Genomic DNA, 24,694 nt, shown 5'->3' on the forward strand with positions numbered 1-24,694 from the left:
TAGTTTTTCACCCCTATGCTCAGGTCGGATGACCAGTTTGCATGTCAGGACTACTACAGTCCTTCACTAGTGTTTCCTCTGGCTTTCCCTTGTCCAGCATAGTGCACTGTCTTTAGGGTCCTAACATGTGCGCTTGTGCGCCACCTCCCTGGTGTGGCAGGCAAGATGGGCTGGTGGTGTGCCCTTGGCAGACTGCAGAGGCCTTGGGATGTGCCAACTTGGCCGGCAAGCAGTGCTGACTTTCATCTTCATTGTTCCATGGACCTTACCGGATAAAACTGTGAGGGGTGTGGGGGGTGTGGGGCGGGGTCTGATACGGGGACACTCTTTTAAGTTTGTTAATTTCAATGTGGTTTGGATTTTGGTATGCCTTTTGTTGTTGCTGTTGTCGTTTTGGTTCTCCCTTTAGACTTTGCAGAATATTTAAACAGCAAAGAACCATAGCCAGATGAAGTGCTTGCTGAGGGTAAAGGGAACATGAAATGTATAGTAATGAAAAGCAGTGATAAATATGACCATGTTCATGTGCCCAGTTACAGAAATGGAAACTGTGATTGTATGAATATTTCCGCCTGTTTTATGAGTATGTTTACACTTGTACATAAGCAAATATCTTGTTTTCCTCTTATCATATGACATATGTTGTATTGTATGTGTTATAGGATTTAGGTCAAAGGATATGAAGTTCAAGAGTTACCTAAGGACTTGCACCCTATTCTGGAGAATGTAGTACATTTCCAGTTGTACTCAGGACAATTGAGTATTGTTTGGCAAAACATATATCTGTTATTGTGTTCTGTTTGGCAATTAAGCATGTTTCAAGGTGATGTGTATAGCTGCCAAGTTGACAAGGGGTGGGCTGTGATGGTTAGGTTCTGGTGTCAGCTTGGCCAAGTGATGATGCCCATTGTCTGGTCAGGCAAGCACTGGCCTGACTGTTGCTGCAAGGATATCTCATGGCTGATTGATAAATTGCAAAGTTGGTATATTACATCATCAGTTAGTTCATTGCATCTGTGACTGATTATGTCTGTGATCAACTAAGGTGCACCTTCCACCAATGAAATAATTCAATCAGTTGAAGATTTTATTTTTAAAGGGAAAAGAGAGATTTTTTTTCAGTGCTTCTTCATCCAGTGATCCTCTCCTGTGGTCTTCATCCAACTCCTTCATCAGAGCGACCAACTTCACAGTCTGCCACTATGGATTTTGGACTCTTCCATTCCCATGGTTGCATGAATCACCTTTATAAATCTCTTATTTACAAATATCTCTTATTGATTCTGTTTCCTTAGAGAACACTTACTAATACAGCAGCTAAATTCTATTTGATAATATTTTGTTAAGAATTTTGCACCAGTGAGCCACTGTCGCACTGCCTTGTCATTTTGTTTTGTCTGGTTTGGGTGTCAGGGAATTACTAGCTGTGTTTAATGAATTAAGTTATTTTCTCTCTTATATTCTGGAAAATATTGAGTAGAATTGGTTTTAATTCATCTTTAAATGAATAGTAAAATTCTCCAGTGAAATCATCTAGATCTGGTGATTTCTTTTTTGGGATTTTTAAAAATAAAACTCAATTTACAAAGGTGATGGTGGGGTTATACAGAGAAGATAGGATTTAATAAATGAACATGATTGCTGAATCATTAAATCAATATCTCTTTTAGTCTCCAGTATCTTGAGCAGCTAGAAGTAAAAACATAAAATTGTGGAATTGTAACCCATGTCAAACTCTGAAATATATTCTACAACTAATTGTGATGCTGTGCTTCAAAACTTATTGCTTTTTTGTATATGTTATTTTTCACAAAAAAGAAAAAAAGTTGATTGTGATGATAAAAAATATTTATGCCTCCTAGCCTCTTATATTCTGAAGCAGCTAGAAGGAAAAATGACAAACTTTTGGATCTGTCCTGTAACTACTTGTTGAGGGGTCCTTTGGGTACTATTGCTTTTGTATTTCTTTGCTTTGTATATATGATATATTATACAACAAAAAAGTTATTAATAAACACAATTATATAATAGTTTTAAGTCTATTTAAATGATTTATTTCATATCGGGTGAGTTGTGGTAATTTGTGCTTTTCAAGGAATTGGCCTATTTCATCTAAGCTTTCAAACTTATATATGCAGAGTTTTTCCTAGTATTTTCTTATCCTTATGACATCCTCAGCTTCTATTGTAATAATACTGTTTCATTCCTGATTGGTTATTTGTGTCTTCTATCATTTTTTAACCTGTCAGTCTTTCTAGAAGTTTACCAATTTTATCAATCTCTTCAATGATTTAGCTTTTTGTTTTATTAATTTTATCTATTGTCTATTTTCAATGTCACTGATCTGAGCTCTTATTTTTATTATCTCCTTCTATTCTAGTTTGCTAGCTGCCAGAATGCAATACACCAGAAATGGAACAGCTTTTTTTTTTTTAAAATTTTTTTATTAATCAAAAAAAGAAAAGAAATTAACACAACATTTAGAAATCATTCCATTCTACAAATGCACTCAGTAATTCTTAGTATCATCACATAGATGTATGATCATCATTTCTTAGTACATTTGCATCGATTTAGGAAAAGAACTAGCAAAACAGCAGAAAAAGATATAGAATGTTAATATAGAGAAGAGAATTAAAATAATAATACTAATAATATATATATATATATAAAGGAAAAAGAAAAAAAAACAAAAAAAAAGATACAAACACACAAACAAACAAACAAAAAACCATATTTCAGGTGCAGCTTCATTCAGTGTTCCAACCTAGTTACATTACACTTAGGTATTATTGTGCTGTCCATTTTTGAGTTTTTGTATCTAGTCCTGTTGCACAGTCTGTATCCCTTCAGCTCCAATTACCCATTATCTTACCCTGTTTATAACTCCTGCTGGTCTCTGTTACCAATGATGTATTCCAAGCTGATTCTCGAATGTCGGTTCACATCAGTGGGACCTTACAGTATTTGTCCTTTAGTTTTGGGCTAGACTCACTCAGCATAATGTTCTCTAGGTCCATCCATGTTATTACATGCTTCATAAGTTTAGTCTGTCTTAAAGCTGCATAATATTCCATCGTAGATATACGCCACAGTTTGTTTAGCCACTCGTCTGTTGATGGACATTTTGGGTGTTTCCATTTCTTTGCAATTGTAGATAATGCTGCTATAAACACTGGTGTGCAAATGTCCATCTGTGTCTTTGCCCTTAAGTCCCTTGAGTAGATACCTAGCAGTGGTATTGCTGGGTCGTAATCCATTCTGCCGTTCTATGTCTTTTGATTGGGAAATTCAGTCCATTAACTTTTAGTATTATTACTGTTTGGATAATATTTTCCTCTACCATTTTGGTTTTTGTATTATATATATCATATCTGATTTTCCTTCTTTCTACACTCTTCTCCATACCTCTCTCTTCTGTCTTTTCATATCTGACTCTAGTGCTCCCTTTAGTATTTCTTGCAGAGCTGGTCTCTTGGTCACAAATTCTTACAGTGACTTTTTGTCTATAAATGTTTTAATTTCTCTTTCATTTTTGAAGGACAATTTTGCTGGATATAGGAGTCTTGGTTGGCAGTTTTTCTCTTTTAGTAATTTAAATATATCATCCCACTGTCTTCTAGCTTCCATGGTTTCTGCTGAGAAATCTACACATAGTCTTATTGGGTTTCCCTTGTATGTGACAGATTGTTTTTCTCTTGCTGCTTTCAAGATCCTCTCTTTCTCTTTGACCTCTGACATTCTAACTAGTAAGTGTCTTGGAGAACGCCTATTTGGGTCTATTCTCTTTGGGGTGTGCTGCACTTCTTGGATCTGCAAATTTAGGTCTTTCATAAGAGTTGGGAAATTTTCAGTGATAATTTCTTCCATTAGGTTTTCTCCTCCTTTTCCCTTCTCTTCTCCTTCTGGGACACCCACAACACGTATATTTGTGCGCTTCATATTGTCATTCAGTTCCCTGATCCCCTGCTCAAGTTTTTCCATTCTTTTCCCTATAGTTTCTGTTTCTTTTTGGAATTCAGATGTTCCATCCTCCAGTTCACTAATTGTAGCTTCTGTCTCTTTAGATCTACCATTGTAGGTATCCATTGTTTTTTCCATTTTTTCTTCTTTGTCCTTCACTCCCATAAGTTCTGTGATTTGTTTTTTTGGATTTTCTATTTCTTCTTTTTGTTCAGCCCATGTCTTCTTCATGTCCTCCTTCAATTTATTGATTTCGTTTTTGAAGAGTTTTTCCATTTCTGTTCGTATATTCAGCATTATTTGTCTCAGCTCTTGTATCTCATTTGAACTATTGGTTTGTTCCTTTGACTGGGCCGTATCTTCAATTTTCCGAGCATCATCCATTATTTTCTGCTGGTGTCTGGGCATTTGATCAGATTTCCCTGGGTGTGGGACCCGGCTGGTTGAAAGTTTTTTCTGTGAAATCTCTGGGCTCTGTTTTTCTTTTCCTGCCCAGTAGGTGGCGCTCGTGGCGCTCGTCTGTCTGCACGGCAGTCGGCCCGGGAAACCGCGCGTGGAGGTGGGGGTCGCTGGCCGCCGCGGCTTGGGAGAGTGCCGGTCCTAATTGCCCAGCTGGCCCAAAACGCCAAGCGTGACGGGAGGGCCCCGCTATCCAATGTTCCCAGTCAGACCGGGGAGCCACGTGCGTGGAGGGGACCCCAGTTGCCAGCCGCCCCGGCCGGGAAAACGCGCGCCCCTCGGGTATCTCACCGCAGCAGATTCTCCCTGCCCGTTCAGCTGTTCCAGAATGGGGTATGCTGTCTTTTTGGTCTCTGTCGTGACTCCGGGAGCTGTTTCGTATTGTTTCTGTTTCTTTAGTTGCTTTTCTGGAGGAGGAACTAAGACCCGCGCGTCTTACTAAGCCGCCATCTTCTCCGGAAGTTGGAACAGCTTTTAAAAAGGGGAATTTAATAAGTTGCTAGTTGACAATTCTAAGGCTATGAAAATCTCCAAATTAAAGCATGTCTATTGAAATGTCCAATCTAAGGCATCCAAGGAAATATACCTTGGTTCTAGAAGGCTAATGGCATTCAGCGTTTCTCTCAGCTGGAAGGGCACATGGTGACATCTACTAGCTTTCTCTTCCAGCTTTTTGTTTCATGAAGCTCCCTCAGGGCATTTTCTTTCATCACCTCCAAAAGTTGCTGGCTGGTGGACTCTGTCTTTCTGGGAATCTCGCGACTTTCTCTCATGTTCTTTTCTGCTCCCTCAGAATATCCTCTTTTATAGGATTCCAGAAGAATAATCAAGACCCATATAGAAGGGGTGGAGACACGTCTCCATCTAATAAAGTTTAATACCCACAATTGATTGAGTCACATCTCTGTGGCGATAACCCAATCAAGTTTTCAACCTATAGTACTGAATAGGAATTAGAAGAAATGTTGCTCCCACGAGATTGATTAGGAGTAAAACATGACTTTTCTAGGGTACATAAATCCTTTCAAACCTGCACACCTTCCTTCTACCTGCTTTGGGTTTATTTAATTCTTTTTCTCCCTAGGTTCTTGAGGTGTGGGATATTAAATTAGCAATTTGAGATGTTTTTCTCTTTTTCTAATGTATGCACCTAAGAACTACAAATTTCTCTCCCAGTACAGATTTAGCCATGTTCTACAAATTTTCATATGTTGTACTTCTACTTTCTTTCAGTTTACTACACTTTTTAACTTCCCCTGAGATTTCCTCTTTGACACATGGGTTATTTATTAGTGTGTTGTTTAGTTGTCAAGTAATTGGGGATTTCCCTCTTATTTTTGATTTCTAGTTTGATTGATTTCTAGTTTGATTCCATGGTGGTCAGTGTACACATTCTATGTATGATTTCTTTTTTTTTTTTTGCATGGGCAGGCGCTGGGAATCAAACCCAGGTCTCTAGCATGGCAGGTGAGAACTCTGCCTGCTAAGCCACCATGGCCGGCACTCTATGTATGATTTTAATCCTTTTAAATTTGTTGAGGTTTGTTTTATGGTTTACAATATGGTCTGTCTTACATTCCAGGGCTACTTGAAAAGAATGTGTAATCTACTGTTCTTGGATGGAATGTTCTAAAATCTCAATTAGATACTGTTGGGGATGTTGAGTTCTTCTTTGTCCTTACTGATTTTCTGTCTAGTTGGACTACCATTTTTTAAGAGAGTGGTGTTTAAATCTCTAGCTATAATTGTGGATTTGTCTATTATTTCTCCTTTTAGTAATATCATTTTTTGCTCCACATATTTTGCAACTTTGTTTTTTGGTGAAAACTCATTTAGGGTTGCTAAGTCTTCTTTGTGGATTGACCCTTTCATAATTATGTGTCCCTCTTTGTCTCTGGTAATTTTCTTTACTCTGAAGCTTACTTTATCTGATTTAATATAGCTCTGCTCTCTTTTAACTCACATTTGCATGATATATCTTTTCTCATCCCTTTATTTTCAACCTGCTTATATCATTATATTTGGAGTTTCTTGTACACATAGTTGGATCATGTGTTTTAATTTGTCTTGCTAATTTTTGTTCTAATTAGTGTATTTAGACCAGTTATATTTAATGTAATTATTGATATTTTAGGGCTTATGTCTGCCATTTTATTTATTTTTTCTTGTTTTATATTCATTCTCTGGGGTTGTCTTTTGTTTTATTTCTTTTGCCTATTTTCCTATGGGCTACTGGAACTTTTTAAATTGTGTAATATATCATACATAGAAAGCAAAGAAAGAAAAAAGCAAAACTTTTCAAAGCACTTTTCAACAAGTAGTTACAGTACAGATTCCAGAGTTCGTCATGGACTACCATACCATCCTCTTAGATTTTTCCTTCTAGTTGCTCCAGAATGTAGGCGGCTAGTAGGAATACATATTTTTTTTATCATCCCAATATACTTTTTTTCCCTTTTTTTTGTGAAAAATAGCATATATACAAAAAAAGCAATAAATTTCAAAGCATAGAACAACAATTAGTTGTAGAACAGATTTCAGAGTTTGGTATAGGTTGCAATGCCACAATTTTATGTTTTTACTTCTAGTGTTCTAAGACACTAGAGACTAAGGGAAAAATCAACTTAATGATTCAGCAATCATATTGTTTGTTAAGCCCTACTTTCTCTGTATAACTCCACCATCACCTTTGATCTTTCTATCCCATTCTTCAGGGGTATTTCTATAGCCATTCTAACTTTTTCATGTTGAAAGGGGCTGTCAGTAATATGGGGTAGGGAGATGGAACTAGCTGATGTTCTGGAGAGGCTGGGCCTTGTAGGTTTCAGGACTTATCTGGTCCAGAGACCCATACTGGAACACCTTTTAAAATTCAATTTTAATTTTTTCATAGCTTTTTAGTGTATCTCTTTGTATAGTGTTTTTAGTAGTTGCTCTAGTAGTTACATTATATACATATATTTAAAACTTTTTATTTTGGAATAATTTCAAACTTACAAGAGAGTTACAAAAACAAATTCCATACAGATACTTCAGCATACACTCCCCCAGACACCCAGATCCACCAATTAAAAAAATATATTTTTATTGAGAAATATCCTGTCCCTGTCTGAAGTTTTTATGTACCTCAGAAAAACCATGTCCTTTAATCCTTATTCAGTATTGCTGGGTGGAATCTTTTTTATTGTTTCCATGGAGATGTGACCTACCCAATTGTGGGTGGTAACTTTTGATTAGATGGTTTCCATGGAGATGTGTCTCCACCCTTTCACGGTGGGTTTGCTTACTGGAGTCCTTTAAGAGATGACCATTTTGGAAAAAGCTATAGAGCAACCAGAACCAATAGAGTCCACACAGCCAGAGATCTTTGGAGATGAAGAAGGAAAAAGCCTCTAGAGGAGCTTCATGAAATAAGAAGCCAGGAGAGAAAAGCTATCTGTCATCATCATGCGCCCTCCCAGCTAAGAGAGAAACCCTGAGCATCATCGGCCTTCTTGAACCAAGATATCTTTTACTGGATGCCTTAATTTGGACATTTTCATAGCCTTAGAACTGTAAACTTGCAATTTAATAAATTCTCCTTTTTAAAAGCCATTCCATTTCTGGTATACCACATTCCGACAGCTTACTAATGAAAACATATGCACAAACATACAGTCCAACCATATTATACAATCAATAGCTCATTATATCATCACATAGTGTGTATTCTTTACTATGATTATTTTTAGAACATTTGCATCACTCCAGAAAAAGAAATAAAAAGGATAAAAAAGAACTCATATATCCCATATCCCTTACCCCTCCCTCTTATTGACCCACAGTATTTTAATCTACCCAATTTTTACTCTTTATCTCCCCCTGTTATTATTTTATTTTATTATTTTTTTGGGTGCATGGTCTGGAAATTGAACATGGGTCTCCCACATGGAAGGCAAGCATTCTACCACTGAACCACCCATGCCCCCTCCCCCTATTATTATTTTTTTTTACGCATCTGTCCATACCCTGGGTAAAAGGAACACCAGACACAAGGTTTTCACAATCACATAGTCACATTGTAAAAGCTATAGGTTATATAGTCTTCTTCAAGAATCAAGGCTACTGGAACACAGTTCAATAGTTTCAGGTATTACCCTCTAGCCACTCTAGTACACTATAAACTAAAAAGGGATTTCTATATAGTGTGTAAGAATAACCTCCAGGATAACCTCCTGAATCTGTTTGAAATCTCTCAGCAACTGAGATTTTTCTCATTTCTCTCTTCTCCCTTTTGATCAAGAGGCCTTCTTATTTCAAGGATGGTAGGTCCTGGTTCATCCCTGGGAGTCAGGTCCCATATTGCCAGAGAGATTTATACCCATAGGAGACATGTTGCACATAGGAGGAAGGGCAGTGAGTTCACCTGCCAAGTGGCTTAGAGAGAAAGGCCACATCTGAGCAACAGAAGAAGCTCTCCAGGGATGACTTTTAGGCATAAATTATCAGTAGGCTTAGCCACTCCTTTGTAGGAATATGCTTCATAGGGGTGAACCCCAAGATTGAGGGCTCAGCCTATTGAATTAGTTGTCCCCATTACTTGCAAGAATATCAGGACTTCCCCAGATGAGAAAGTTGAACATTTCCTCCTTTCTCCCCATCCCCCAAGGGAACTTTGCAAATACTGTTTTATTCTCTGCCCAAATCACTCTGGGATATATGGTGCATCCCACCAACTTGGACAAACCAACATGATCTCATGCCCTAGTCAAGATTCCATGTACTTATGGCATTTGAGTAAACTGACCATACAAGTTAAATTAGATAATATGCTACCCAAAATATAAATTTTGCACCAAATAAATATCTCTCCCTTTGATCTTGCACAGAGGTTGAAGTTTGAAAATATGGGTCATGCCATCCTTTGCCCAGTATTCTGATTTACCTTAGTCCTATCCAGATCAGCTTCATTCATATCTCGAGGCAAAGTCTGGCAATTTTTTCAACTTTTTTAACTGTTGCTAAATGGGGTACTGCTGACTTTCATAGCTTCAGTACTCTAACTCAGGTGTCACATAAATAACAAAGTTTCAAGGAACGACCCAGTTATATACAAATAGTTCAGTATCTCAAGATCCACCAATTTTAATATTTTTCCAGTTTCCCAAATCATTCTATCTATATGTCTACCTATCCATCTAACAGTCATCATATATCTTCTATCTATTTTCTGAACATTTGAAAGTAGATTGTACATGTCATAATCCTCGAACAATAATACTTTCATGTATGTTTCCTATGAACAAGGATATTCTCTTATGTAATTGCCTTAAGTACAGTTATCAAGATCACAAATTTAACATTGATATAAAGCTCACATTATATATACATATTTTATCATAGTCTGCTATGTCATCATTTTACCAGTTTGAGTGAAGTACAGAAACCTTACTTCTCTTTATGTCCCTTTACCCTACCCCATTTATAATTGTCTTAAATATATCCTCTACATCTATTTAGAACCATATCAAACATTGTCATAATTTTTGCTTTATTTGCCAAGCATAATTTAGAAAACTCAAGAGGAGAAGTAAAGCCTATTACTTTTACTTGCATTTTTTCTAATTCTGCTTTTCCTTTCTTCCTGATGTTCCAAGATTCTTTCTGTTATGGATATTCTTCAAGTACTTTTTCAACTTCACCTTCTTTTTCCTCTCTTGCCAGACTCCAGTGGTGTGTTATAGTCCTACAGGCCCCTGAAGTTCTGCTCAATTTCTGCAGTCTGTTTTCTCTCTGCTCTTCAGACTGGGTAATTCTACTGTTCTGTGTTCCAGTTCACTTATCATTTCCTCTGTCCCTGCCATTCTTTGTTTGTGCCCATTCATTGAGGTTGCTTTTCCCTTTGGTTATATTTTAGTCCTAAAGTTTCTGATTGCTCATTCTTTATATCACATATAAAAAATTCCATGTACTTATATATACATTATAGATATATGTATGTATTGCTGAGATTTTGTGGATTTTTCCATCTGTTTCAAGTCCATTAATAATTTTTGGTTGAAGCATTCTTATAATGGTTTTAAAATTCTTGTTGGTTAATTCTAACATCTCTGTAATTTCCATGTTGGTATGTATTAATTGTCTCTGTTGCACTCAGTGTTTGGTCTTTCTGGTTCTTAGTATGATGAATGATTGAAACCTGGACATTTGTTTAATTTGGTGTATCATGTTATGAGACCCTGGATCTTATTTAAACTTTCTGCTTTGGCTGGCTTAATATGGCATTGCTCTGGTGAAGGAAGCCAACCCATTACTGCCAGGTAGAGGTAAAAGTCCAAGTTTTCAACTTGGCTTCTGTTGTCACCTAAAGTGGTGAAACGGTTCCATTTCCCCAGTAGACCTCAGCAGTAATTCCCTTGCTGAGAGGGGTGAATATGGCTCATTATTGCTCCTCACATGACCTCCACTGACACCATGAATGGGGTGGACTATTTTACCACTACGGGGAAGTGTTAAAAGTCCTGACTCTCCACTAGACCTCTTCTGACACCATTCCAATGGGGAGATCGTGAGGCACCTTGTTACTACTAGTGCAGGTGGATTTCTAGGCTTCTTCTGTGCTCTTAATTGACACTCAGGGATAGTGGTCTCATTACCATCCAGTGAGAATGAAAGAATCCTACTCATCATATTCTGATACCACTCCAGGATGGGTAGGTTACCTCATTACAGCCTGGCAAGGGTGAAAGTCTGGGCTCTCCACTTGGCCTTTGCTGACCTGGGTGAGTTTGGAGCCAGAGGTTTTTCTGTGATGTTCACCTGGAGAACAATGGTTATAATCTACAAGTTTTATGTCTTGCTAGGCTGTCCCTTTCCTCATCTTTTGCCTAAAGAAAGCAATATTTTGTTGGGGCTTTTTCTATCTGCACCCCTTGGCATTTCTAGGTTTCTAGCTTCTTTCACTCCAATCTGGGATAAATAAGGCAAAAAGAAAACTCAGGGAACTCACCATCATCTCATTTCTTGGATTCTGAGGTCCCTAAGAGGCCTGTCTTCTCTCTACCTTTCAGAGTCATCTTATTCTTTTTTATGTTTATGTAATATCCAGAGTATTTGGTTGTATTGAAAGGCAGGACTACGGAAAAATATGTCTACTTCCTCTACCTGGAAGTTTAAGTATTTATTTGTTTTATTACAGAGAGGAATTGCTGTCCTCTTCATGCTGCCATAGGTAGTCCCTCTTACTACTTTTTTCTCTTAAATTTCTTTCTTTTCAGCTCCCACTTTTATATTTTTATCACTAGTTTAGATTATAATCATCATAAATGATCTGAAGTGATCTAATTTAAAAAGCAAAATGTAACTTTGTTTAAAGTGTTCTAGTTGCTTATTTCTATGTAACAAACTACCCTAAGATTTTGTGCCATAAAACCAAAACTATTTCATTATTCTTTTGGATTCTCTGGGTCAGGAATTTGGACATGGCATAGTGGAGATAGCTTATTTCTGCTTGAAGACGTCTGGGACTTCATCCAGCATGACTCACAGACTGCTAGGGGAGATGTGAATGGATGAGGCATAGAATCATTTGTAGGTTTCTTCATTCATATGTCTGGTGCCTTGGCTTGGAATACTTGATGGCTAAGCCAAGCTAGAACTGTCAGTAGGGAAGGTAGTCTCTCCACGTAGTTTTCATGTAGTGTGGCAGTCTCAGGATAGTTGATAGTTGAAGTTTTTACTTCAACTCAGGTTTTCAAGAGTGAGTATTCTAGTGAACAATAGAGAAACTTGCATAGCCTTTTATGTATAACCTTGAAAGCCAAATAATGTCACTGTCACTGTACTTTACTTGTAGAAACAGTTACATTTCCACCCAGATTCAAAGGCGGAGTACACAGACCCTCCACCTCTCTATGGGAAGTGTGTAAAAAATTCATGGCTACTTTAAAAAATTGCCACAAAATGTTTACATAATTTGAATATATTTTTATTAAAATTGTAAATTAAGATAATGTAAAACATTTTCAATTGATTAAGTTGTCAAGAAGTTATTTTTCCTCTGAAATATTCAAAATTATCTGCTAAATTCAAAGGCAAAATACAAATGATAATGAATATCATAAGTTAAATAAAATATTTTCAACTTTAAACATTTTATTTTGAAATACTTTCAAACTTACAAGATAGTTGCAAAAATATTACAGCCCCCATACAGAGTACTCCAAAATACTCTAATCCCTCCAGCTTCCCACACTCACCCAGTTTTAGCATTTTGCCATGTATGACTGCTCTATCATTCTATCAATCCATCTATCTCTCTATCCATCTATCTATTTATCAGTCCATGTTCTGAACACTTGAGTGTAGGTTGTATATACATCATGCTCCTTGAACACATACTACCAAGTACATTTCCTAAAAGCAAGAATATTCACTTATGTATCCAACTTAAGTGCAGTTATCAAGTTCAGAAAGTTTGACTGATATAAAGCCTACAATCTATATTCCAACTTTTTCATATGTCCTGTCAAGCCTTCTGTCATGGTTAGGGACAGGTGTCAACTTGGCCAAGTTGTGGTACCTGTTCATCTGATTGGGCAAGCACTGGCCTGTCTGTTGCAATGAGGACATTTCATAGGATTAGGTCATGATCACGTCAGCTACATCCACAGCTGATTCCATTTGTAATCAGCCAAAGGGGAGTGTCTTCTGCAATTAGTGATGCTAAATGCAATCATGGGAAGCCTTTTAAGGAAGACTCAGAGGAGACAGTTTCCATTCCTGCTTTGGCTGGTGCTTAAATGAGAGATTGCAACGAAGCACTGCTAAGCAGCTTGGCATTCCTCATCTCAGCACCAGCCAATTAAGTCAAACATCACTCACTGCAGCAGACACGCCTCCTAGCTGACTGCAGATGTAATTGGCAACAGATGAGGTTCACGTACCGCTGGCTTATGTCCGCAGCAACAAGACTAGGTATGCTCACCTGGCCAAGTTGACAACTGAATCTAACTGACACACCTTCTTTCTTCCCTTGTTGGATTCTATCCAGGACCATGTATTAAACGCCTTTAATTGTCATTGTCTCTTTAGTTGTTTGCTTTCTTTTCTTCTTCCTTCTTTCTTTCTTTTTTCTTTTCTTTCCTTTCTTTCCTTATCTCCATCTTCTTCTCTCTTCTATCTCTCCTCTCTCTCTCTCTCCCCCTTCTCCTCTCCTCTCCTCTCTCTCTCTTCTCTCTCCTTTCCTTCCTTTCTTCCTTCCTTTTCTTCCCTCCCCTCCCCTTCCATTCTCTTTCCAACTTCCTCATCTCCAATCACTCCCAAGCATACCATTATGAGTGGGACTAATCATGTTCACTATGTTATAGCACCTTCACCACCTTCCATTACCAAAATTTTCCCAATCTCCCCAAACAGAAACTGTACACCTTTTTTGCATTGACTCCCTCTCCCACTGCCCCTGCCCCTAGAAACCTGTGCTCTAATTTCTCTCTCTGCAGCATTTTTATAACTGTTGTGTTCAGCTCTGTTTGTTTCCTTTTCATAATTTCCATCTCTCTATTGATATTCTCTTTGTGTTCATGCATAATTTTCCTAATTTCCTTTAGTTTTCTGTCCACATTTTCTTAACTCTTTGAGCATATTTAGAACCATTTTTTAAAAAAAGTCTTTGGTATGTCCCAGGCTTAGTACTTCCTTATTTCTTTGTATGTTTTGTAATTTTTTGTTGAAAGCTGGACATTTTGATAATTTAATATATTATTGCTGGATTATTAAATAATTTCAGAGTTGTAGTTGCCAATGTGAAGATTAGGTATTGTTTCATACATGTAAATATAGACTTACATATATACAAATTTAAGATACTATGAATTATTTAATATTGCACATTGCACATTGTTCTTCAGCTGCCATGAACAATTGCTATAAAATGGTTGATTTGTGAGTACTGGAGATAAAGAGAAGCAAGAAAATGAACACTCTGTTCTACTGGTAAACAATGTGTCATTATTCAAAAATCTATTGCAGTCATACTATTTGAGATGAAATATATAACGAGTTAACTATTAATCTTTTTTCTTATATAATTGCTTTTACCATTCAAATACTCCTTATACTGTTAAGCAATGTCCATTCTGACTAGTGGTGTCAATGGTTCTCAAGTTTTCATGGCATTCAGACAGTCGCCTTTTCTTTAATGGGCATAGAGCAAGAGATGTAGAAGAGAGTTTCTGTGGGCCTTGAATGGTTCTAGTCACAGCAGTAGACAAGTAGGATTATGAGCTTCCCAGTGTCATCATCAAGCACTAGATTCTGAGTGACAGAAGTGCCTATTTATTCTTTGTGTGTGTGATGCTTTACCAAATTTATTTTGTGTATGCCTAATGCTTAATTTTATGTGTTAGTACACTAGCTTATTTAATCCAGCATGAATCTAAGCTTTGCTGTGAAGGTATTTTGTAGATGCTGTGGAAACATTTTGTAACTTTTACTGTCAGAAGACTTTAAAAAGATTACCCTTATTAATGTGGGTGGGCCTCACCCACTCAGTTGAAGGCCTTAATAGCAAAAAAAAGAGGTTTTCCTAATTCTCAAGACTATACAACATCAACTTCTTTCTGGGTTTCCAGCCTGCCAAATGGCTTAAAATTTCAGACTTGCCAGACCTCATAATCATGTAAGTCAATTCCTTAAAGCAAATCTTTCTATATGTATCTATATGTATGGTTATGTACATGTATACGCAAACATACATATGTGTGTACATGTGTATCTTGTTGGTTCTGTTTATCTAGAGAACCCTGACTGATATAGTGTGTTTCTCTTATATGGGACCTTCTCTAAAGTGCAAGCCTAGGGTAGGGCACTCTTACCTTGGCTTGAAGACAATACTGCTTTGCTGGGAGCCAGAGATTTTTCTGCTTGGTTACTGGCTCACTGTAATCGCACCTCAGAGTTTATAATTCAGGGAGCTTCCAGGAAAATGAAATTCCTTCAACATTGTTTCCACAGAAAGCTTTGCTCTGGCTGGCTCAGGCTCAGAAGTTGACTAGATGTCAGTGTATCCTATATAGTACTTAGCCTACAATTTGTTTAAGAAAAATATGGAATTTTTATATGGGGAGCTATGATCACACTTGGGTACTCAAAGTTTCCTATCCTTTAGATTTGAGTCATAGTTTTGTAATGTTGATTTTTCTTATGGGGTGGGGGTGGGCAGAGGAAAGAGACTCATTTAATCAAGAGATACTCATTAGAATTCTTGATATTCTCAGAAGCAGTGGGGACAACCAAAGCAATAAGCTGAGCCCCCAATCTTGAGGTTTGTTCATATGAAACTTAACCCCACAAAGAATAGGCTAAGCCTACTTAAAATTAGGTCTAGAGTCATCCCCCAAGAGAACCTCTTTTGTTGCTCAGATGTGGCCTCTCTCTCTCGCTCAGCCAACACGACAAGCAAATTCACTGCCCTCCTCCTCTCTACATGGGAGATGACTCCCAGGGGTGTGGAACTTCCTGGCAATGTGGGACAGAAATCCTAGAATGTGCTGGGACTCAGCACCAACGGATTGAGAAATCCTTCTCAACCAAAAAGGGGAAGAGCAAAAAGAGACAAAATAAAGTGCCAGTGGCTGAGAGATTCCAAACAGAGTGGAGAGGTTATCCTGTAGGTTATTCTTATGCATTAAACAGATATCACCTGTTTAGTTAAGGTGTAATGGAGAGGCTGGAGGGAACTGCCTGAAAATGTAGAGCTGTGTTCCAGTAGCCATGTTTCTTGAAGATGATTGTATAATGATATAGCTTTCACAATGTGACTGTGTGATTGTGAAAACCTTGTGTCTGATGCTCTTTTCATCTCCCTTATGGACAGAATGAGTAAAACATATGGATTAAAAAGAAACAGAACATTTGTTCCCGTAATAGAGGGAACAAATGCTAAAATAAATTTAGTAGATTGAAATGCTAGTAATAAATGAAAGGGAGGGGTAAGGGTTATGGTATGTATGAATTTTTTTCTGTTTTCTTTTTATTTCTTTTTCTGAATTGGTGCAAATGTTCTAATAAATGATCATGATGATAAATATGCAACTATGTGATGATATTGTGAGTTATTGATTATATATCAGTAATGGAATGATCATATGGTAAGAATGTTTGTGTTTGTATGTGGTTATGTTTAATAAATTGAAAAAAATAAAGAGACACTCATATTAACTAGCCTAAATGACCTCCAAAACATAAGGCCTCCATGCAATTAATTCTGTACAGATTTTTGCTCATATTTGAGCTGGTGGTCAAAATTCAGTTTAAAGATGACTTTGAGGTTTCTACTTCCCATCTCGAAGTGGTGTAGGAATTTTCCTCACTAGATCACATGCAATTCATACTTTAGAATCATGAAGACTTACTCTAATTAATACTGAGTTCTTTCAGGAAATAATTCCCTAACTTGTCAATCAGCCATAAGAAAAACTCAAACTGTGTTGTAGAAGAGTACAATCTCTTTATACCTCTTTTGCCACTTAATGGTCAGATTAATTTATACACTTATAATTCATTTAAATGCATGTATTTTCTTCTTTTTTTTTAACGTAGAAATATTATCTGTTGTGTTACTTTTCTTTGTACTAACTGTGGAATAAAATAATTTGTCCCCAATTGAAGAAATTTAAGATATCAGCAGGCAAGTGTACAGGTATTTTTATTTTAATTGTCTACTTATTTATTTATTTACATGGGCAGGCACTGGGAATCGAACCTGGGTCTCTGGCATTGTAGGTGAGAATTCTACTTGCTGAGCCACCAAGCCCCACCCTCAGGTATTTTTATTTTCATAGGTACTATTTTATTGGCTAATAAAATTAAACCAAAATAATATTATCTACTTAATGATTATTCTTAGCAAACATATATTCTGATGTCAAAATGCAATGGGGAAAATAAAAAAATAACAACAACAAAAAAACAGGAAAAAAATGCAAGAAGGGCAGGCCCCAGTGGCTCAGTGGCAGAGTTCTTTCTTGTCTGCCATGCCGGAAACCCAGGTTCATTTCCCCTTGTCTACCCTTGCAAAAAAAAAAAAAAAACAAAACTAAAATTTCCATATTTTCAGTGATAGTTGTACAAACATCAGATTATCGCATAAACATTCTGGGTAACTTAAATTATTTAAATATCACTTCCATCCAAAAATTTAAAGAAATCTTAATAAAAATTTTTTTTTTAGATATTGTTGGGAATTGAATCATGCCCCCCACAAAAGTGCCCAAACTGAATGAGGGTCGACTTTAATCTAATTTGGCTGGAGTACTTATAAGCAAAGGAAATTGGACACAGAAGAGAAGCCCCAGGGAAAGGTAAGAATCTGTTGGGCAACAGACCCGGAAGAGGCGAGATGGTGGCGTATGGAGTTGTGGGATTTAGTTAGTTCTCTAAAGCACCTTGAAAGGTTTTAAGAAATGAGGTATTTGAGAGAAAGGAAAGTAGACAAAATGATTTTAAGTGAGCGTGCTTTATTGGCTGCGCTCCCGGGCAGAGCTCACAGAACCCAAGATGGAGTGAGGTGAGTCCGTGCGGGACTTTGGTGGGTGGGGGTTTTTAAGGGCAGGGGTCAGGTGATGACATGAAAGGGGCGGCACATCAAGCAAAGGATTATTATGCAAGGGGGTTGTGCAGCGGGTGGTCAGATGTCCGTTGAGCAATGAGTGAACAGATGTCTGCTTGCGAAGCCTTGGTTGTAACAATCTACCTCCCGTTCTGAAGTGACGTCATGATTCCAGCCATAGAGCTCTCCCTTATTCCCCCGACCTAACACACCTCGTGAAAAACTAGCCAGAAACTGTCTAGAACAACTGTTTAGTGGGGTATTCAAGACTGGACACACATCAGACATTGGTCCGGAATGGGTGGAAGGCCCGAGATCACAACACAGAACTGTAAGTAAATCTCACGAATTGTGGAGGCTAGCGCCCCTCCCCCACCGGCACAGCAGACTGGTGGAGACCCTTTCCTGTGGGAAAAAGAAGTGGCTCTCTACTAGGAGTGAGGGAAGGTAGCTCAACCAAGCTCCCATTGTGATTTTATTTAACAAATTTGAACTGCTGAATACAAGCTCGGAGCACAGATAAATCCAGAGAAAGCAGGAAATATTTCTCTGCCTGAAGTCTGTCCTAGAAGAGAGGAGATCGGGCTGACAAAGGGAAAAAAAAACCCAACAGAGGCTTCTGAATTTGGCGGAGCTTAGAATATTGGGAAAGGGCTGTGCCCCAAGAAAAGGGGCACGTAGAACCAGTTCTGGCTCTTGACTGGTGTACCTTGGGGGCTGGGGACTGTCTCTGACAAGGGACATTTTTCCTCTCTCTATTTTTTCTTCTTTCTTGTTCTTGTTCTTTTTTCTTTAAAGTGTTCTAAGCAGCTCACAGAGAAAGCCTCAGGCATTTTCAGTCGTCAGTGCTGACCCAGGCAAGGGTGGAGTTAAGATAGGTCTGAGAGACCAAGTAGCAACTCAGATGAGGGAGATAATCCTTTAAAGGGCATATTTTCCCCAAGAGAATGGGCCCAGCCTAAGTGGTGGCCATCCTTCAGAGAATTCAGACCCCAGGGCTAGGAATCAGAAACAGCTTCAGCTTGCCTTCTATCTCAGCCACTATCTCAACCATGCCCCTGGCAGGCTGAGAATTAAAGGCCCCACACTGCTTTAGACCAGTGGGAAGCTGTGGGCTGACAAGCACCACCTGCTGGGCAGAATGGGAAAAGCATAGAGTCTCGAGGCGCCACAGGAAAGTCAGACAACTGCTGGGTCTCATCCTCAGGGAAACTTGATACTGATTGCATCCTCCTCCTGAAAACTAGGCTTGCCTTATTTGGGAAGATCTGTTTGGGGCCCATGATATCTGGGGAGACACTCCTCAAAAAAAAAAAAAAAAAGGTTCCATATAGGCAGGGCAAGAACCAGAAGAACAAGAGCTGAAAAATTCTGACCAGTTAAACAGAAGCCATGCTAAAAGTCTATAATAAGTTGAACTAAATGCCAAGAATAGATAGAGAACAAAGCCAACTAGCAAGAAAACCCTAGGTAAAAGAGTGAAAATGACCTATTCTTTAGCGATGAATAAACAAATCAAGGAAATCAGATGCCCAGACACCAGCAAAAAATTATGAGTCATACTAGGAAATTCTGAGAGCAGCAAAAGAAAAGTGACTCATCGCATACAAGGGAAGCTTGATAAGATTATGCAGATTTCTCAGCAGAAACCATGGAGACAAGAAGGCAGTGGAATGAAGTATTTGAGTAACTGAAAGAGAAAACCTTCCAACCAAGAATTCTATATCTGGCATACAGTCCTTCAAAAATGAAGGAGGGTTTAAAATATTTTCAGACAAACAAACACTGAGTTTGTGAACAGATATCTGCTCTAAAAAATACTAAAAGGAGCACTACAGGCAGATAGGAAAAGACAGGAGAGAGAGGATTGGAGAAAAGTGCAGAAATGAAGACTGTCAGTAAGAATAAAAAGAGAGAGAAAATGAGATATGGAATATCAGTATAAAGTCATGCTATGTGCAATAACGTGACTTTGTGGACACTTTGTTGAATGAAATTAGCCAGAAACAAAAGGACAACTACTGTATAGTCTTACTAATATGAAATCACATTGTGAAAACTTTGAGAGTTAAAGTTGAGAGCTCAGGTTATCAGGAGATAGAAAGAGGGTAGAAATTGGGCATTTGATGCTGAAGTAGGGAATGTTCAACAAGATTGATTGCAAAGATCCAGAAAGGGATAGCACAATACTATCTGACAGTAGGTGTTGTAAGTAAACTGAACAAAGATGAGTGTGAGTATGGTTGAAAGAGGAAGGTTAGGGGCATGTCTGATATCAGAAGGAAAGATAAAAGATAAAACTTGGGACTATATAACTTAACAAAACCTACAGTGGACAATGATGGTGATTAAATGCACAAATATAAGAATGTTTTTACATGAGGGAGAACAAATGAATGTCGACATTGCAAGGTATTGAAAATGGGATGGCATACAGAAAATATACAATCAATGCTCTATAGTTAACAGTAACGTTCTAATATACTTCCATTAAGTATTACAAAGGCAATATACCAAAGCTACATGTAAATAAGAGGGGGATGTAAGGGAGGCATATGGGATTCTTGGTGGTGTTGTTTCTCCTTAGTATTTTATTTTATATTTTAGTCTTCATTTTTTCTCTCTTTTTCTTTATTTGTGGAAGAAATGGAAATGTCTTCATATAGATTTTGGTAGTGAATGCATATTATGTGATTATACCAGGAAACATTATTGTTACTTAGGATGGATTATATGGTGTGTGAATAAAACTGTGGAAAAATAAATAGAAAGATACAAGTGCTGGAGAAAATGTAGAAACAGAGTTGTAACTCTTGTCTGTTTGTAAGGAAGTAAAATGGTGCAGCCCTTCTGGAGAGCAGTGAGGTGGTTCCACAGGAGGCTAAGTATAGGGTTGTCATATGATCCTGCAACCCCGTTATTAGGTATAAACTGGGAAGAACTGAAAGCAGGGACACAAATGGACATTTGCACACTGGTGCTTATGGTGGTAGTATTAACAATTTGCAGTGAATGGCAGGAGGTGGCCTAAGGGTACATCAACTGATGAAGGGAAGGGTGAACTGTGATGTATACATACAATGGAACACTGAGCAGCTGCAAGAAGAAATGAAGTTGTGAGCCATGCAACTAGGTGAATGAACCTTGAGGACAGTAAGTTGAATGAAAGAAGCCAGAATGGAAAGGACTAACTATAACTTGCAAACTCTGAAAATTGAATCCAAGAGCGTATGTTATCAAGGGAAGGTTTATTATAAAGGCTCCTAGATTGTTGGCTCTTACTGTAATCACTTCTATTCCTGAGTTGTAGCTGTTACTTCTAAATTCTGAGATGCTGTGTTGTTTGTATACAACCTGGTCATTCCTGGAACTTTGGGTATCTGCATGACACCTGAGACTCAGACCTAGAGTTCTGCAGCTATGAAAGTCAGCATTATCCCATACCGCAATTATTTAAGATGAAAAAGAAGTCAGAATCCAAGAGATATGACTGAAGCTGATATGGTTAGGACTAAGGTAAATCAGACTAAAGGGTAAAGAATAATACTGACTATATTTTAAAACTTCATCTTCTGTGTAAAACCAAAGGAAAAGTTTATTTGGAGCAAAATATGTATTTTCTGTAGCACACTGTCCAACTTAACTTGTATGGTCAGATTATTCAACCACCATAATTACATGAAACCTTGAATAGGGAATGAGATCTTGTTGGTTTGTATAGGCTAATGTGATGCCCTGATACATCCCAGAGTAATTTGGGCAGAAGACAGAAATGTCTCTTGAGTGTCTGGGAAAAATGTGAAAATATTAAACTGCCCCATCTGGAAAGACCTAATATTCTCATAAGCATTGAGATCTACCAATTTAATAGGCCCTTGATCTTGAGGCTTGCCCCTGTGAAACTTACTCCTGAAAAGGAGAAGCTAAGCCTACTTATAATTATGCCTAAACATCACCCCCAAAGAACCTCTTTTGTTGCTCAGATGTGGCCTTTCTCTAAGTCAAATCTGCAGGTGAACCCACTGCCCTCCCCTCTTTGTGGGACATGACTCCCAGAGGATGTAAATCTGCCTGGCAATGTGGGACATGAGTCCCAGGGATGAGCCTGGCCCTGGCATTGTGGGAGTAAGAAAGACTTCTTGGCCAATAGGGGGAAGATAGATGAAAATAAAGTTTCAGTGGCTGAAAGATTTCAAATAGAGTCAAGAAGTCTTTCTTGATGTTATTCTTATGCATTATGTAGATTGTCTTTTTCAGTTTTTGGCATATTGGAATAGCTAGAGGGAATGTCTGAAACTGTTGAACTGTAATCCGATAGTCTTGATTCTTGAAGATGATTATATAACTACATAGCTTTTATGGTGTGACCATGTGATTGTGAAAACTTATGACTGACACTCCTCTTATCCAGTGTATGGACAGATAAATAAGTAAATAAAGGCAAATGATAAATAAATGATAGAGGAGGCTAGGAAGTCTGGGAAGTTTCATGTATTCTTTTTTTTCTTTAAAATTTTTTATTGTATAATATAACTATATACAAGCAAAGAAAGAAAAAAAACAATAGTTTTCAAAGCACTCTTCAACAAGTGGTATCAGGACAGATCCCAGAGTTTGTCATGGACAAACATTTAGTTTTGTCCATGACACTATGCCATCCTCTCAGATTTTTCTTTCTAACTGCTCCAGAATATAAGAGGCTAGAAGGAATAAATATTTTTTCATCATAGCAACTGTCTTTTTTTTCTTTTTTGTGAATAATAACATATATACAAAAAAGTAATAAATTTCAAAGCATAGAACAACAATTAGTTGTGGAATAAGTTTTAGAGTTTGGTATGGATTACAATTCCACAATTTTAGGTTTTTACTTCTAACTGCTCTAAGATACTGGAGACTAAAAGAAATATCAGTTTAATGATTTAGCAATCATATTTGTTTGTTAAACCCTACCTTCTCTGTGTAACTTCACCATCACCTTTGATCTTTCTGTCCCACTCTTTAGGGTATTTGGGCTATGGCCATTCTAATTTTTTCATGTTGGAGGAGGCTGTTAATAATATGGGATAGGGAGATGGAACTAGTTGATGTTCTGGAGAGGCCTGGCCCTCTTGGACTTATCTGGTTCAAGGACCCATCTGGAGGTTTTAGATTTCTGGAAAGTTACCCTAGTGCATGAGGCTTTTGTAGAATCTTATGCATTGCCCTAGGTGTTCTTTAGGATTGGCTGGAATGGTTTTGGTTGGTATTAGGCAAGTTATGATAGGTGGCAATGTCTAACTGAAGGTTACGTGAGAGTGACCTCCAGGGTAGCCTCTCGACTCTATTTGAACTCTCTTAGCCATTTATGTGTATTCTTTTTTACTCTTATTTTTTATTGTTTCTGGAGTAGTGAAAATGCTCAAAAGTTGATTGTGATGATGAATGCATAACTATAGGATGAAACTGTGAACTACTGATTGTATACTTTGGATATGTGAATATATCTCAATAAAATTGCAGAATAAAAAACAGAACCCAGAGGAGAAAAGAGTAGGCACCACCATGTGCATTGACATATGATAGAAATGCCATGGATCCCCAGAGATTGGCAGGAGCCAAAGATACCGACCCTGGGGGGAAGCAAGACTTCTAGCCTCTGAAACCATGAGCCAATGAATTCCTGTTGTTAAACCAACCCATTGTATGAAATTTGTCTTTGTAGGCAGGAAACTAAAACAGAAATCAAACTAAACTAAAGCAACCTTTAGCAAGTTTGGGAATATAAAAAGTAATAGCTTATTTAGATTATCTAACCACTGAATTGAATACATATTATTTGAATTGTCATCTCTTCTCCAATGTATCTCTTTTTCTCTCTTTAAACCCATACCAGGTACTCTAGCATTTTAAATGGGGTTCCAACAAATTATAACAAAGGAAACACAAATATGGCAGTGAAAATTACCTACATGGAAAATAGCTGTCACTTTATAGAGATTTTGATTTTAATGTTTCCTTCTGCTTATTGGGAGGAGAGTCTATGTAAAAAAAGTTGTTTTCCTGAAGTAATTTGTCTTGAGCCACTGTGTCTGTTTTGCTTCTTACGAAAACTGAGGAAGTCATTATTTCTTTTCTTAAAATGATGCGATAAAGAGGTGCTACTGTGTTCCTTATGTGCAGCAAAGAGATAACAGCTAAAAAGCTAATGAAAATACAGTAGACGTACTTTAAGGACAGGAAAGGGCAAAACCCTTTCCTTCCCTTAAACTTTTAAATCTGCCAGTCCCCACCCACCCCTAAAATTGAAACAATGGAGTCAACAATAAAAATGGCACTTTGTGTGTACTCTTAGGAAATTTGTTATTTTTTTCATAATGGCTTTAAGCTCCAGCTGCCTTGTTATAATGGGTAAGGACTGACAACTGCTTATTTTCTTAGTAGTAGTGTGTTAAGAACAAACACTCTCCTTCCCCCAAAGTTCTGTTTTCAAAACTTTTGGCCAGTCAAATGAGTGACTTTACACTGTGTTCTAGTTTGCTAGCTGCCAGAATGCAATATACCAGAACACAATGCCTTTTTAAAAGGGGAATTTAATAAGTTGCTAGTTTACAGTTCTAAGGCTGAGAAAATGTCCTAATTAAAACAAGTCTATAGAAATGTCCAATCTAAGACATCCAGGGAAGGATACCTTGGTTCAAGAAG

General features: G+C 37.7%; 1 protein-coding gene across 7 annotated transcripts in view; it reads left to right on the forward strand.

Annotated features, from left to right (window-relative positions):
• Positions 1-24,694, forward strand: part of ENTPD1 (ectonucleoside triphosphate diphosphohydrolase 1) — a 219,492-nt gene that overhangs the window by 50,349 nt on the left and 144,449 nt on the right. For 4 of the 7 annotated variants that reach the window (XM_077125566.1, XM_077125572.1, XM_077125571.1 and 1 more), the window contains exon 2: positions 17,633-17,762. Coding sequence is in view for 1 of the 7 variants with exons in the window: in XM_077125569.1 (XP_076981684.1) it covers positions 18,308-18,341 (34 nt within the window). In the remaining 6 variants the exon portion in view is untranslated. Of the gene's footprint in view, positions 1-17,632; positions 17,763-18,073; positions 18,342-24,694 lie in introns of those variants that run through there. The other 3 variants (XM_077125568.1, XM_077125569.1, XM_077125574.1) reach the window with 2 other exon arrangements.

The sequence above is a fragment of the Tamandua tetradactyla genome, chromosome 13 (assembly GCF_023851605.1).
Source record: "Tamandua tetradactyla isolate mTamTet1 chromosome 13, mTamTet1.pri, whole genome shotgun sequence".
In the NCBI taxonomy this organism is placed as follows: Eukaryota; Metazoa; Chordata; class Mammalia; order Pilosa; family Myrmecophagidae; genus Tamandua; species Tamandua tetradactyla.